At 39.7% G+C, this 17,571-nt stretch overlaps 1 protein-coding gene across 1 annotated transcript; it reads left to right on the top strand.

Moving 5' to 3' along the window:
* The first annotated feature begins 5,189 nt into the window (after positions 1–5,189).
* Positions 5,190–17,172, top strand: LOC115260917 (phenoloxidase-activating factor 3-like). Its single transcript, XM_029862274.2, has 4 exons — positions 5,190–5,720; positions 5,788–6,160; positions 16,370–16,566; positions 16,637–17,172. The coding sequence occupies exons 1-4, from the start codon at positions 5,627–5,629 to the stop codon at positions 17,047–17,049; spliced, it is 1,077 nt and encodes a 358-aa protein (XP_029718134.2). The 5' UTR covers positions 5,190–5,626; the 3' UTR covers positions 17,050–17,172.
* Positions 17,173–17,571: the final 399 nt, after the last annotated feature.

Genomic DNA, 17,571 nt, shown 5'->3' with positions numbered 1-17,571 from the left:
GTCAATATTATGCTGCACAAAAAGTGACCCATAATTGTGTGATTTTCGGTGTTCTTTGGCACAATAATGAGTCACTTAAATTTTGTCTGAAATAAGCTTTAATTAGCTGCAGTCACATGAATTTCTACATTTAGAACGTAAATTATACCTTTGTTCTGGTGACAATACCATTTCGCACATGAAAATCACTAAATCTCGCTTTTACAGAGCTTACGAAAGCAGCGCACGCACTGTCCGTTATTCACAATCGAAGCGTTACTTTGACAGCTAGTTTTGCGCCGAACAAAAAAATATCGAAAATATGTATTTTTTGATGTATTAGCCCGTGTGCGATACGTATAGTGACACAAAACAAATCAACTTATGTACGAAAAATAATAATAGCTAACAAATGCTTGCAATTAATAAGTATTTATCTATTAAAGTGAAAAGTGACTAATAATTGTGTGTGACCCATAATTGTGCATAATTGTACAATATACAAAAGCAAAATGGTCATTAGAAGATGAAGTTCCAAGCTTGGTCCCAAGTTAATAACTGTGGAAGGATTCATAGAACTCTAACCTGAGAATCAGGCTTTGTCTTAGTCGTGACATTACGTTAAGAGGGAGGAAAAGGAAGGAAAACTAAAAAAGCACTTTTTTCCAAAATGATCCACAAATCAAAGAAAATAAGAATGTCCGATCGTTTATGTAGTGGCAATCCCTGTTAGGTATAACTGCCGAACACTCTTTAGTGTTCGAGTATGATTGTGATCATATATCTGATAAATAATAAAGCTTAGTCTTGTCTTGACTACGAACGTACTCGGTCACAGTTGTTATTCATAATGAAGAACGTCTCTCTCGCTTAGCTCGTTATAACAGTGTCGACGAGGTGAAATGTAGCATCAACTTGCTGTACGTTTCACGACCGTAGGTAATGATTACCTTTTGGCGTGAATTTTTCATGCAAGTATGATTTGGCGATAAGCGTGCTTATTTTTTTATGTAGTGTATTTTATGTAAAGTATTTTGGTGCATTTTTTTCACGCCGCCTATGTGTATGTATCCGCGTGATTTTTTTTCGTGCATTTTTAACTTGTGTTCATTTTCAACGTCAGTAATTTTCACGACCGCCGGTAATTTATTTTTTTTGGCGTGAATCATAGACGATGGGATTTTTTTTTAATGATGGTGCGCCGGTGAAATTTGGTGTTTTTAATGTTTGCAACTTTCACGACCGCTGGCGTTCATTCGTTTTTGGTGTGATTTTGTTTGTCACTTTTATTATTTTTTGTGATTGTGTGTAAGAACAGTTGCGCATTAAAAAACTATTAGGTCAGCAATGCTTTTATAGTTCTATTTGTAGTGTAACAGCGTAAAAACCCGCTTTTTATCCTAAATTTGTCGCTGACCATTTTGTTTTTTTATGAAAGAGGAATTTTTTAGTTAGTACATTTTTCCAATAGGAAAAATTTGACTTTTTTGTCCTCTATTTTATTGTCACCATTTGCATCAAACTTTTCTTTTTGAGCACCATTTCCATTTTATCGACAAGACGGCGAAGAAATCCCGATCACAAACGATTTCATTCAGCGATCAACTGTGGCCGCCAGACGGTGAAACCGACTTATACTGCATTTGAAGCTGTGTGCGTGTTTTGGATCTTGACAGCTTAATATTTAGTGTTTTGGCTTGAGAAATTCAAGAAATTGCATCAAGCGCATTTAGTAGAAGATGTTGTGTTAAATATCGACTCGGTGTCCCTGACGGAGATCGTTTGTTATGTGCTTCCTGTGCGAGACCTTTGTGTGACCAATACCGTGTGATGACCTATAGCCAGTTGTGTTTTGTTTACTCGCCGCAGTTTTGTTTTGTGTTTCAATCTCCTTTGCCGTTTGATCAATAGGGGTAAACTGCGCAAAGTGTATCGAAGCTTATTTTCTTCTTTGGTACTGGATTTTTATCCGGTCGTACCAACAGTATTTGTGGAAAAGTGCACTTATTTAGAACTTTCCAAACGGGAAGCAAAAGAAGGAAGGCACCATGCAGAAGGAATCGCTGCTGGTTGCTGTTTGTTTGGGAGACGATGTACTCGGATTGGATGTAGGAGTTTCTTCTACCATGACGGATTCTGTGCAACAAACAGGCTGCAGCAGAACACAAATATTTCATGTTGGATAGCGCCTAAGAGGAATGTGAAGAAAGAAGATTGCAGGACAGCATAACTGAAAATTTATCAGTGTTCGAATTGTGTTAATCTAGAATTTTATAATGTTCGATCGATTTGTAAATGTATGTTAAATATTTTTATATGTCTAGCTCAAAAACTACGTTACTGAACTATCAACTAAAGGGGGAAGGATTGTAGTGGCAATCCCTGTTCGGTATAACTGCCGAACATACTTTAGTGTTCGAGTATGATTGTGATCATATATCTGATAAATAATAAAGCTTAGTCTTGTCTTGACTACGAAAGTACTCGGTCACAGTTGTTATTCATAATGAAGAACGTCTCTCTCGCTTAGCTCGTTATAACAGTTTATTTAGTCAATTATGACAATCGGACACGCGGGTTTTGTTCGCTTTTTCGTAAATCTGGAGAAAAGTGCTTTTACAGTTTTGGATAATATGCGATTCTCATTTGAGCCTTATGAAAAATTCAAGACTGTAGAAGGGATGCCAGATTGCCAGTTTTCAAGAAACAAGAAAATATCCAAAGATCTGAAACATCAAACATAATCAAAACGCTGAAATTTGACCGAAAACCCAAACGTCAAGACACTTGTTTCCAACTGAAATTCCAAGCAACCTACGAACTATATAATGTAACTATAGGGGAGACTGAGGAGACTTGATCCCTGGGGAGATTTGTTCCCCCCATATTTGCTCGGAATCAAAAACATTTTTCTTCTAGTATATTTTTTACAAAACTTCTCCTGGACAAACAACTTTGTTTTGGCTATAAGTGATTTCGATTGTACATTCCATTATTTTTCAACGGCTGATGGTTTGTTTTCAGTCTTTCAGAAATTTTTTAGGCGATTCCGAAAAATCTCAATAACTTTGTGAAAATTGAACCAAATCGTGTCAAAATTTCACAGCACATAGTTTGAATGAAATACATTCAAACTTATTTATCCAAATAAGGCTGTTGTTAACATATTTTATTTAATTCAGCTTAGTATACACAACAGTGTCATGGGGAGACTTGATCCCTCGAGGATTACACACACATTATACATGTGAAAAATAAAATTCTATTTGGAAGCCTCTATTTACTTGGAATTCTAGTCTATTCAACGATAAAATGTGTCAGATAATTATAACTTTAGTACAAACCAAGAAAAGGGGGATCAAGTCTCCCCATTTTGAAAAGACGGCCTATCCTTAAAAATTTAAGGAAATCTTACAATTTCAAACACTCCATATTCATCGAAAATACAAGATAACTCGAAAAGAAAATGAATAGGAAGACTCTAGAATTATTTTCCCTTTAAATATACCATGTGCTCAAAGGGGGATCAAGTGTCACCCATTTTTGAAAAATACATCATAAGACATGCCTCCATAAAACACAGTTTTAAAAACTTTAACAATAATTTAAAGGCCTTCTGTTGTGTATTAACTTGCAATAGATGTTTACCTGCCATTTTGTACGGAAATCGGATCTAGTTTTGTGTTTTTCTTAAAGTTTCAGGTAATTTAAGAAAAAGGGATCAAGTCTCCCCAGTCTCCCCTATAAAATTGTATTGTGTCATGATTGATTTAATAATAAAATATTCATGTACAATTAGACCTGAACGATTGAATTCACCCTTGACTGAGAATTGCATAAAAAAAATCAGAAAAAACTTGGCCAAAGTCGTCATTGCTTCCATTCGACATATTTTTTTACTTTTGATTATTTTTTTAAATTTGACTCATAGGATGTCTTGAATGCTTCTTGGATGACTAAACCCGCTGTAATTCCAAGAAATGGCGCCCATATTAGTGGACTAATAACTCTTCGCGCACTGGACATGGTTTCAATACGTCGCTTAAGGAGTTGCCACATATAATATTGAGTTAGCTAATGGAACACGGGAGCTGTGGTTTTGGTCAAATTGAATGCATGATTTGTCAAATCCTATCAAGTCAAATTAGAATGGAATGATTTGGCATTAATTTACTTTTTTGACCAATGTTAGCCCAGTGCTCAACTGACGATAGTTGTGAAGTTTGAGAAGATTTAACTAGAACCTTATTTAGGCAAATTACCACTATACTCAATCACATAGTTAACGCAGAATTATCGGAATCGTTGACGTTTAATGAACGCTCTGCGTTAACGTTAACGTTGATCAAAGTACCTGAAAAATCTACGAAAGATACGTTAATCTTTACAATTAACGTTAACGAATTAACGAAACGGCGTTAACCGTACACACATACATACATTTATTTGTTCAACATCACATTTAAGGACAAACGTCTTGAAATCCCGCTTCAATAGTGCATCAGAACTTCAGACGCACAAATCTCAAGACGTAAGCTTTAAAAAAAAAAAAAAAGCATTTTATTATTCTGATCTTGCTCACTTGTAATTAGCTTAAAATGAGAAGCTCAGGTGCGCTGGTTTTGTTTACGAAGAGATTTGTGCCCTCGAAATCGTGAGTAGGTGCCAAAGTCGGCCATTGTGGCGGCCATGTTGGGATTCTAACACTTCGCAGAGTGCGGAACAGGAGACACACAGCTATGGACCGAGTAGACTCGAGACGACTCCTATGTCCAGCAGATGACACTCAGGCCTTAGTCTGACCGGTAAGGTAACGTATATATTGCAACAAAGCCTACTTCTCAGCTTAGTGTTTCTTTGGCACTCACACGCACACCGTTATTGATTAAGAGTTTTCTTTATCAATGGCTATCCGGCATGTGTAGTGTATATCGTGGTAGGCACAAAGATACTCTATGCCTAAGGAAATCAAAGATATTTTATAAGTTCCTGAACTTATAGTCTTGCTGTTTACCTCTACCTCTACCGAGCTACTGCTACAATGAATGATAGATCATCATGTATCATTCAAGCTGAGCTAAATTTATTCAATGAATTCCTATTGATCAACAAATACAACAACTTTGTATAAATTTTGACCGCTATTAAACCCCACTATGTTTGACTTTGCGGAAGAATCCGCCCCATTGACCTGAAGAAATTTGAAAACTGAGAAGTGGTATTCTCAACTTCTAAGGGATTCCCACCGAGTGATAACGGCCGAACCGAACGCGTTGTGTAGTCGAGAGATAGGAGAAGCAAACCGATCACAATCGAGAGTCGTCGCATCGGCCGGGCGGCGTCGTCGGCCGTGTAGTCAAACTTGAACAGTCAGTTCATTCGCGCCCAAACGTGAGAGGCAGTTGCTGCGCTGCATTCTTTAGAGGAGGCGAGCTTTGGTCGGGATTTCGGCACTAATATATTCTAATGGCGGAGAGTTTCAGCCGATAATTTATAGTATTTAGTGAGGAAGAGGAAATCCCCGTGTTGAATGGAGCTTGTATTCTCCTTCTGATTACGGGTGTCGGAAGATTTCATTCAATAATCTGGTGAGCGTGGGTGTTCACGTCTTCCGTTTGCAGTTTTGAAATAATCCGTAGTTTCCGAAATGAGCATATCTGTGATGCAAATTAGGACCTCGACTGCCATCAAGATGAGTGTGACGGTGTTCGCATTTATAGTGGTTCAAATAGCCACAGCAAGTGAGTTGGATTTACGTTTGTATTAAGGAATGCCATGAGTTGTTATAAACATTTGTTTTAATTTCAGCGGCCTTGTGTTCATGCACATTTAACGAGTTTTGCATCGATTTCAAACAGTGTCCAGAGTACCGGCCGTATGTCAACGAGTCGTTCAAAAACTGGCCGGAAAGCTTTCAGGCAATGGCGAAGAGTAAGGTCTGCAACACCGAAAAAGTTGGAAATCAAACGGTCATAAGCGTTTGCTGTCCCTCGGTCATGAACGATCCAACGTGCGGAGCTCAGGGAGATGATCGGATTTCCAAGGGTGAGATAGCATTGCCATTCGACTACCCATGGATGGCATTGCTGAACGATGCGGCTTTGGGATTCGTGTGCGGCGGGACACTCATCAGCAACAGATATGTTTTAACGGCAGCCCACTGCGTCAGGCGAAGAAATATGTAAGTATGATTGATTATATTGAATCCAACATCATATGTAAAACTAAAACAAAGATAGCTCAGGTAGTAGGAGTCTGGAACCTTCTCAGACGCAAACGAAGGAGAAGGAACTACTTTCTCAAATTAACACTAAACCGTACCCTACTCCGCCAAATCTGTCGTCTCTTTGGGACCACCAGAAGGTATTGCTCCGGAGAGGGGATAGTGCAGTTCACAATCTCGAGGATAGCTTCCTAGTCTTGCAACTACGGGCTTCGTGATTTAGACTTTTATGAAGACACCGAGGTAAAGCCTGTATCCGCAATAATCGGGACACAGAAGTACGTCAGTAGCTCTGTAATGAATCGGTAAAATGGGCCAAATAATTGACTAAGAACTCTTTAGTGTATGTTTATTATTTGTGCCAAATTTCATAAAAATCGATGCATTACTTTTAATTGTGGATGAAAAACAAACAGACGTGGTTTTAAGCATTTTGTACAATCATGATTAATTTTCATTCGCATACTAGATGGTTCTTTTACGCTACAGTTCAAAGTTCTGTGATGATAATTATGAAATTTCGTTAGCAGTTATGATACTTATAGAGACATTCTCTTGCAAAATTTCATCAACTTTGAACAATTGGTTTGTAAGCAACTGGTGTTGATAGGGGTGAGTCTTAGTGAAAAATTTTCGTGTTTTTCATGTGCGATGTTTGCCTATTCATAACTTTTGAATTTCTCTGCCAATTTTCATGAAGTTTTCACAGAAGATAGTTGATTATGTGTTTATTATGCCTGCAAAATTTGATGATTATTGGTATAGAACTTTCAATAGTACAATCGAAACAATAAAGGGTGCTGACTGATTGCTGTCTATGAGGCTAAAACCACGTTCAGTCCCAATACATGTTTCGACTATAAAATTGTTGATAGTGCATCGATTTTTTTGAAATTTTGCCTATACAACAAATGTAGATTGAGATGTTTGTGTTCAAAATTTCAGTCATTTCCTTTGCCAAATTCAAAAGTTACAGCGCTGGCAAGCAAAACTAGGGGCTGTGCAAAATTCAATGGCGCCCATTCTACTCTTTTATTGGTGCAACAAAAAGTACTGCACCGATTCACATGAAATTTTGTAGGTGAAATGAACACATCTTAAGATGTTATTAGACATAATTTGAGTATTTTTAATGTATCTATTGCAGAGTTACAGCTGTATCTCTGTGTCCCGATTATTGCGGATACAGGCTTTATTGCACTGCCATATTGACCACGCCTACCGAAAACTTTAACATGACATTCTCGTCGTTCATGACATTCGATAACACCCGACCCAGGATGGAACCTTGCTGAACTCCAGAGGATACGTGAAAGCACTTTTGCCCAACCTCTGTGTCGTATACTAGTACTCGATTCTGGATGCAACTTCCGAGAATCTTTTACAGGTAACTGGTGGATATCCCCAGAGGCATGAGCGCATAGGCAATAGCCACCCAACTGGTGCTATAGAATGCGTATCTTACATTCAGTCACTATTGCAGAGTAGCGAATACCCTTCCTCTTACGCTGGAGCGCTAACACGGCGGACCTTCCCTTCCGGAAGCCGAAATGGTTGCTCAACAAACTATTTACACCATCGGTGTACCTCAACATTCTGTTGAAGATGATCTTTTCGAGCACCTTCCCCGCCAAGTTGATCAAGCATATTGGTATATATGCCGACGGGTCGCTGAGTGGTATCCCCACCTTTGGCATTAGAACTGCCCCTCCAAACATCTGGGAAAACTCCCTCATCCAGGCATTTCTGCATAGCAGACTTGAACCTCTCGGGAACCTCTACAATAGCTACTTTTAAGGCCAAGTTCAGAACTCCGTCTGAAGCTGGAACTACGCTAAGGGATTTTGCTGTCCCTGAAAGTTCCTAATCGGTGACCCCCTCTGTATCGGCAGCCCGAGTCGAAAGGAAACCAGGGACTAGGATCATGAAGGCCCTCGATGATCCCCTCCAACATCTCTGGAGATTGTTCTGTAGGAGCCCTTAGACCACTCATCATGATCCTGTAGGCATTGGCATTCGCATTAGCACTCTTGACAGAGACTCTCAGAGCAGGTATTTTTGCTTGCCCTTATCCCGGTCTTCAGCACAACTTTCGCAGCGGTGAATACCACCAGGCTTTCGTGCTCGCTGCATCCGCTACCTAGCCCGTAGGCAGGCGCGGCGCAGGTCCGCAAAGGCTTGAGTCCACCAGTAAGCCGATGGTCTCCTCTGTCTAGGGTGCCTAGGCATGGTCGCATCGCATGCCCGTGAGAGCGCCGCTATCAGCTTGTCACCACTTAAGCATGATCTATCATGATCTGACCGCGCTGGTTCCAACTCCTGGACGGAGTATCTACTCGTCGTCCATATCGCTGCCATTTATCTGGACCCATCCGTGACCCAATTGCTGTTGCCGGCGGGTACTCGGTATGGGTCCGCTATGATGGCGATGTCCGTCCCCCACTCAGAAACTGCCTGACAAAGCCGTTTCTGAGCTGCATGACAGTGGTGCAGCTTCAGCTGCGGCTTTCTTGAAGGCCGGGTACCTTGAACCCGTTGGGTGCTTGTTGTTCCCGGAACTCCCGGAACAAATCAAACACGTGGGTGGACTTGTGCAGCCTTGTATCTTATGGCCACATCTCCTACACAGTTTACTCCTGTCAGCGCCTTTGCAGTCCCATGGCTTGTGTCCTGGTTCCAGAAACCTGAAGCGAACCTCCGGTGGCTCGTGCATGGTCGTTTACACTCTGACTTCTTTCATTGGTTTTGATCACGGACTTATTTGCATCCGCCACAGGTAGCTGTACCAAGCTGTATCGCTTCCGCTGTAAGAACCTTCACCTCAACGCCCTTTCCAAGGACCTCTTTCGCTAAACATTTGTAGACGGCGGCCTAACGCTTCTTGTCAAGCTTGAGCAAGAGTATTATTTCACCTGTACGAGTACTGCGCACGTTGGCGCCCGCTCCTCATCACCTTCAAGACTTGGAATCAAGACGAATAACTTGGACTGTTCAGTCTTGATGACGAGCGCGTCGCCCTTCTCAGGCTTGGCACCTGGCCTCCTACCTTTCCTTGGCTCATTGTCCCTGCACTCCTATTCTTCTTTCTTGTTCCTCTTCCTTTAACCTTCCTTTTGCATCAGTTCCTCACCTGACGGCAGCCTCGCACGCTTTTACGATTATTAGTCGTATTAAGCGATCGCTTTTCGGGCTATCAGCGGATGCGAAGGTCTGCTTCTGGGTAGACTTCAGCAGCTCCACCTTCACGGGCTCTTCTACTACCGTAGTTGCCATGAGTTTATCGTGGACCTGCTAGGCTTTCATCGTTGACTTTGGAAGTCCCAATACGGCCTACTAGAGGTCCTTGTTGATATTCGATTTTGAGGACGCAATGTAAATCATTTAGTCTAGCTTCTGCACAGCTACCTCCATGGCAAAAAACCCTTTTCTGTTCCTCTTTTATGACCCTCATCAACCACGATCCACCCATGATCTCATCCGGTGCGCTAGCCGAGGAGGAAATGGGGTTCCCTATGTTGGTACTTCGCGCACAGCTACCTCCTCCTCTTTATGCTCTCCTTAGAAGAGACCTAGCTAAATCGCCTCTCGCGGAGGGATAAACTCCATCACTACCGCTACTAACTGATCCTGATTATTTTTAAGCTAATTTTGGAATCCCACGAGTAGAATAGGGCAAAAACCCAGATTAATCCACCTAGTCGTGATAGTGCCTTTCTTGTCGAATATGTACTCATGATTTTTCCGTCGACGCTATCAATCTTGTCTTAGAGTCAGTGATCACTCCCAAATTTCTGTGCTTTGGTAACGGACGAGAAGGAGGACATTCTCAAAACAGCGATCTGAGACTAGACCTACGAATTCTGAATCCTGAGAATACTTTATTTAGAAAAGCAAGAGTTTTATAAAAGTCATCATCGAATTGAGGCACTTACCCCGACGTTATGTTCAACGCAGTCCTCTCAGTTGACTGCTTGACCATCTTCACTGGAGGCCGATCCATACCAAGACGGCATTTACAAACTAGGATTTACCTTTTTCCACAGATCACTTTGAGCTCTTCTACAAAGTTTTTTCTGCACACTTTATTCTATATTTTCTTATCATTGGTTACAAGATTCATGTAAAATGTGTTATATAGTAATATGAATTGCCAATACCAAATCCCATTCAAATTTCAACCACATTACAGAGCTCGCCCTTCAGTCACATCTCGCATCTGAATTTTTCGCAGTAATTTTAGACGCAAAGGGGATTTAAAAAATATCTTCGGGCTGATGAGCTTAAATTTGATTTTTTTTTCATACAACGTTGGCCCATCCTACTGTATATTTACATCTCAGGAATCTCATTTGGTGTGATTTGATGAGATCGCTTTAGTTTTTTTAGGTTTTTGGATCTCTTACCCATATCTATCGCTTGCATTGATTTTGTTCACTTTAGTAATTCCACTGAAGCACTCAACGCTGCCTCTGCAGCGCCACCGGTAGCCTCTTATGTAGTCTGACGCTTTTTTTTGCTAATTGTTCATTAACTTATCGAAATGTCATGATTTGGTATACTTTATATCTGGCCTCTTTTAACGGGACACCTGGAAATGATTCCGGAACACTACCGGTATAATAAAATGTGGTCTGAGCTTATGTAAAACTGGTCATCAGGTTACCCGGAACTAGTAACACTACTGGTAGTAACTTATGTGGACTGTGCCTATTTTCTTGTTATCCATGCATCTGGTTACATTTTCTCGTTCATCAGAATATCCAAAAAGCCATTTGATGCGACGCGAATATTGGTTTGGTTCTCTTTTACATTCGGCCACTTTCGGCGAGACACCTGGAACCGACTTCGGAACACTATCAGTAGTTTCTAATGTGTGCTTGGCCTATTTTTTGCTAACCGTACAATAAGGTTATCGAAAAGGACACGATTTGATGTGTCGCATGTATGAGTTTGGTTCATTTTTATATTTGGCCACTTTCGGCGGGACACCCGGAACCAGTTCCGGAATGCTACCGGTTCAGATATGGTCTGAAACTATTTTTCTGTTGACCGTTCATCAGGTTATAGAGAAAATAGCGATTTGATGTGTCACATGCATGGGTTTGGTTCACTTTTATATTTGGCCACTTCCGGCGGGACACCCGAAACCGGTTCCAGAATACTACCGGCTCAGATATGGTCCGAGAATATTTTTCTGCTTAAAATTAATCAGGTTATAGGAAAAACGGCGATTTGATGTGTCAGATGAATCTGATTGGCTCACCTTTATATTTGGCCACTTCCGGCGGGACACCCGCAACCGGTTCCGGAATGCTACCGGTTCAGATATGGTCTGATACTATTTTCCTGTTTACCGTTCATCAGGTTATAGAAAAAACAGCGATTTGATGTGTCGCATGCAAGGGTTTATTTCACTTTTATGTTTGACCACTTCCGGCGGGACACCTGGATCCGGTTCCGGAATACTATCGGTTCAGATATAGTCTGGAAATACTTTTCTGCTTACCATTCATCAGGTTATAGATAAAGCGGCGATTTGATGTGTCGCATGAATGGGTTTGGTTAACTTTTATATTTGGCCACTTCCGGCGGGACACCCGAAACCGGTTCCAGAATGCTACCGGTTCAGATATAGTCTGCGACTATTTTCCTGCTTACCGTTCATCAGATAATCGAAAATGCCGTGGTTTGATGGGTCGCATGCATGGGTTTGTTGCATTTTCATATCTGGCCGCTTCCTGGGGTACCAGTCCGGAACACCTAAATGGCAGTGACTCCGGAACGGCTGGACCGATCTGAACCATTTCCAATAGGAAACAATGGGGCAATATATCGCGTCGAATGAACCATCGGTCGTTGAGATCAGTTCATATTTACTATCTAAAAATGAAATGACCTTTTTGTACACATACACACAGACCGGCAAAACTTCTAGCTCTAGCATTTGCAAAGGAACGGAAAATCTCCGGAAAATCCATTCAGCAATTTCCAACACTAAAAAAAATCTTTGGAGCAATTTCTGGTGAAGATTTTTTAACAGAATATCTGAAGGAATCGCTGAAGGAATTTACTCATTGAAAAATACAAGAAACTCTGACGGTTTAAGAAGAAATTCTTAGAATAGTTTTTTAAGAAATCGATTTATTGACATAATGCATGAAAGAATAGTTTGCAAAAAAATCCATGAATTTATTTTGAAGGGAACTTATATAAAGTTTTACATAAGGATCCTTTGAAAAGTTTCTGGAAAAATCTCTATAAAAACTTAGGAAGCAATCCTTGGAAAAACTCATAAGGAATGTTTGAGAATTTTTTTTAAGGAATTCTGAATTTCTGATTTTCTAAATGAATGTGTGGAAGATTTCCCAAAAAAAACCCAAAGGTATTTTGACACGAATCCATGGAGTATTTTGGAGAATCCTTTGATTTTTTTCTGGAGGAGTTTTCGAAGAAATCCCTGGATGTATATCTGAACCAATCTATGCAAGCTTTATCAGAAATACCCCTGGAGAAATTTTGGAAAGAATTCTTGGAAGATTCAGTGCAAGCAATCTTTGAAGAATTTTCAAAGGAATCCCCGCAACAATTTCGGGAGAAATCTATGGAAGACCTTTCGTAATGAGTTTTTGGAAAAAATCCTGGAGGAAGTTCTGAAAAAATCTTCGATAATTTTGTGAAAGATTCTCTGGATGAATGTTTTCAGGATATTACGCAGGTTTTTTTAGAAACTTGGGAAGAATTTCTGAAGGAATGTTCTGATAGTATCTCAGGGAGAATATTTGAAAGAACCCCTTGAGGAACTTTTGCATAATTTTATGGAGATATTTCTAAACAAAAAACATGAAAAAATATCTGAATCAATCGGTACATGATTTTCAGGATGAATTCTTTGTAGATTTTTAGTAGGAATTTCTCGAGGAACTTTTTGACGAATCTCTGAAGAAAATTTCAAACGGATCCATGGATGTTTATTTCAAAAATCTGTGAGGAAGTTTTGGACGAATTCTGAAAGAATTTGTTTTGGAATTTCTTAAGAATAGTTTGGAAGCTTTTCCGATTTTTTTCTAAACGAGTCCCTCGAATGCTTCGAAAAAAAAAACAATCTGACCAAATCCCTGGAGGAATTTCTAAACAAACCATGTACAAATTTGTCAAACAATTCTTGGAATAACTTGAGAAGCAATCCTGGTGAAATTTTCAAAGGAAAATAAACCTGAATGATTGTTTGAAAGAATTGCTGAAAATCCCCTGGCAAAATTTATGAAAGGATTTCCTGAACAAAAATGGAACAATTTCCTAATAAATATTTCTGTAAGTATTTCTGAAGCGATTTCAAGATATTTTCCAGGGGTTCCTGTGACATTTCCACAGGAACCCCTGGAAAATTCCCCTGGATCCCGTTATCGCACGATCAGATACGCGCGCGCGTGAAAATGTATGGGAAAATGGGAGGTTCGCTTACGTTTTCATCGATACATATCTCATTGTTGCGATCAATGCACACCTGTATATTTGAATGTTTTGAAAAGCTTAGACTCTCAGAATCCTAATAATGAGTTCAGAATTAAAATCGGTTGTTGCGCACACAGCGAAAATCGCGATCTGATGATAAATTTCAAAATGGCGGCTAAATTCAAGATGGCTGCCAAAATATTTGCAACGTCATATGAAAGGTGTCATATCGGTATTCTTGGCAATGAAACAGTGGATAAAGCAGCAAAAGAGACATTGTCAGAGTCACCTCCGCAGGGGGAACTATTAGCGAAAGCTTCAGAAATTTAGCAAAAGCGCATGCATTCATGGGAAAATATATGGAAAAATACTACAGATAACTAACAAATAAACAAATAAATAACTAACATCACTAAATTCGTGATTCAAAATCTTATTCACCGTGTATCAATATGTTCGAAGATTGCGACTGGGCCACACACATTACACCCACTCATATTCAATTTTTAGAAACGAACCTTCATCTTATGATTCTTGTAATTTCGCCGATTTTATCCGTCTAAATATACGATTATGCATGATCTTATTACGATTAAGAGTACCAATATACGACTCAAGATTTTCAAATCAAAAAAATTGGTGTTCAGTGGGAATCGAACTTAAGTCCTTTGATTGAGAACTGCGCGTTATCTCTATTGGAAATATTGCCAAGTTGAAAATAGAGAGTTCAAAGTGAATGGCATGAAACGATTAAAAATTAGCATGATACGGTGCGAGACTTGTGGTGGGAGCGTTGTTGTTGTGCATTGAGTAGCATCAAAATTGGTGTCGTGCAAGAGGCCCGGTATTGACATCGTTGTTGGAATCTATGCATCACTTATTGTAAGTCATCTGCTAGTATGAAAATCTATATATTTGGTTGAAATTATTGCTACCATGGTTGGAATGTGTCAACAACAACAAAAATACAAATTTGTAATGAATACCATTTTTTCTTTTTCTCCATCATACAAATATGTAAACAAAACCATTTACGATTTCCGAAATTAAGATTCGACTATTAAAAGTGCAGTAACAATCATATACGACTGTAAAAATGAATATACGATTTCTACGATTTCATTCACTTCGTATACGACGCAAATGTAACGCAAACGATCAATATACAATATTGTTATAGTTGTATACGATTTCACCGATTTTCATCATACCTTTAGGTAGCAAGCTCGATTTATCAGATTCATATACGATGTGAAGCGACAATTTATACGATTCAAAGAAATCATATATACGATGCTAGCGAACTTGCAGCTTGACACTAAGAATGCATGTTTTTTTAAGATTCTATCCGATTCTGTGCGATCCTACCGATAGTATCTCGCAAGTTTTATGATCGGAGACGACTATATGAAACAAAATCGCAATTGAAATTTAATTTGGCATGAAATGCGATTTTACGCAATCATTGTCAACAAATATACATATTATTATACAATTCTGATTCAATATATGAAAATATATGGTTTTTTCCACACTATGATTTACGATATGTGGTTGACTGGGGATAAATTTGTATGATCTAATGTAACCCAAAAACAAACCAAAAAATACTTACCTACTATTCAATAATACTTAAAATTATCAATGTACTTAAAATTCAAGAATCAACTAAAAATAGTGTAAATACTTTTTACTTAGTAAATTCTACTTTTATACTATGTAATTAGGTAATTAGAAACCTACGGCCTATATAGCCCTAGTAATACTGGCGGCAGATCAAATAAAATAAAAAAAAATGAATGGTGTATACTTGCTCTTCACAGAAATGAGGAGTTATACATGTTACCAGCCTTGTAAACATTCGACACTTTTCACTACCCTCATTTCAGTGCCGCAGTCAGGTGTTAGCTTGCTTTGTTACATTCATGCGCTACCGTTACCTCTTACTCACAACACGAGCAGTAGGACGAAGATCAGTAAACATAAAAAAGGGTCAAATCAATGTCATCTGACACGATGACATTTGCCTAATTCTAGCTTTTCGCATGGATTTTAGCCAATTCCGATTATGAATGTTAATATTAGTTTATTCTTACTTGTTGAATTGAATATGACACACATATGACCAACACAGCTCTCATTGTGGAAGAAGACAGGAATAACAAAAGCCGAACCGTCTCCCGAAGGCGCAATCGTGGTCAAGTGCATTCGTTTGACATTTTTGTTTCGTACGGTAGTTTGATTGCTTGTGTTGAGAATGTCAGAGACAAAGGCAGCCAATTATCGACGAAAAGGTGTCAATGACTGTGATCTCTAACAAGACTGCATGTTACCACATGAATTTTCAAGATATGATGCGATAAATTAGGTGCAGTTTGATGAAAAATTGTCATTTTTGTCACCTTGTCAACCCCTTGGCAAGCCCCATCAATTTAACGACACCAAAGTGGTTTTCATTCTTTTATATCATTTTGTAGCAAATAAACAATAAAAAATTAAAATTCCAGACTTTATGTAAAAAGCGGCCTGGTTTCAGCGGGAATTACCCTTATTTTGGTTTTATGAGAGTTTCACAATTATACTAAACTATCCAAAGTAATCAGTTTAGTATCTTTTAATAACAGATTACACTCATTCGAAGAGGGTATTCTGCTAAGAGGGTTCAAAAACTTAGTATAAGATATCTAACGTATTTAATTTTCCCTTCTTCCTTAGCACGTTTGTTCGTTTAGGTGAAAACGATATCGAACAAATCGAGGACTGCATAACCTTGGATGACGAAATAATATGCACCCCAGATCCACAGGATATTTCTGTAGAGGATAGGCTAATACACCCAGAGTACAGCGAAAGAAACAAAGCGAATGACATAGCTCTGTTGAGAATGGCAAGCCCTGCTGTTATAGGTGATAGTAAGTACATTCGATCGCAAATTTTTCGACGAATACACCATATTGATTCGATTATCCGTTTCTCAAACAGGTGTGAAAACGATTTGTCTACCCGATGGCAACCCGGAGCAGCGGAAGCTTAAACCGTGGAGCTTCATTGTGTCCGGGTGGGGCATGACTGAATTCGGTTCCCCTTCGAATGTGTTACGATTTGCCAAGCTTCCGGCGGTTTCACTGGAGGCATGTTCCATCAGAGTGCGCAATCTGCATTCTTCCGTGAGGTTGGGCGACGGACACATCTGTGCCGGTGGCGTTAATGCAACAGACAATTGCCGTGGGGACTCCGGTGGCCCTCTGCACTACATATCCAACGACACGTCTCGGTTCGTCCAGCAGGGCATTGTGGCGTTCGGGATCAGGAAATGCGGAGAGGAAAGCGAGCCGGGAGTTTATACCAACGTGGGACAGTTCCTCAGTTGGCTGATTCAGCATGTGAATGAGTAGGGCGCATGAGAGTAGCCAAATCAGTCGTGGATAAACCTAATGACAGGAATCATTCTCAACTAGTATAAACCCTGAAATGCATTTGTAGTTAGCCGAATACGAAATAAAGCATAATAAAATGTACGGCATTAATTTTCATGACTTTTCACAGACGCAGGTGACTGTGAAGGGCAAGTCCTCGGTCTAAGATCCTAAGCTTTGTTAGGAAACTACGTAAGAATCAATTTTTGAGATCTCGAAACCGAAACCCCTCGCCTCTCGTAGACTTTTGTGCACACAAAATACTTGAAATTTGTATGGAGCGTAGAGTTTGGTCAGGCCCACCCCTGAGTCTAGGTAGTTTATGAACAGGCCCTTAAAAGATCAAAAGAAATGCAGAGCTACCCTGCACGGAGACGAAACTACCCAAAAGTGAGTTCTTTCCACTCAACTTCGGGGTTGCGTGCGTCAAGTCACTTTTGAGTTGATGGAATCGATGTTTTTGTTGGGTTGTTCCCGCTTGCTTCCATGTGAAAGGAATAC

Source organism: Aedes albopictus, chromosome 2 (assembly GCF_035046485.1).
Source record: "Aedes albopictus strain Foshan chromosome 2, AalbF5, whole genome shotgun sequence".
NCBI lineage: Eukaryota > Metazoa > Arthropoda > Insecta > Diptera > Culicidae > Aedes > Aedes albopictus.
This window is presented reverse-complemented; position numbering and strand designations above follow the sequence as displayed.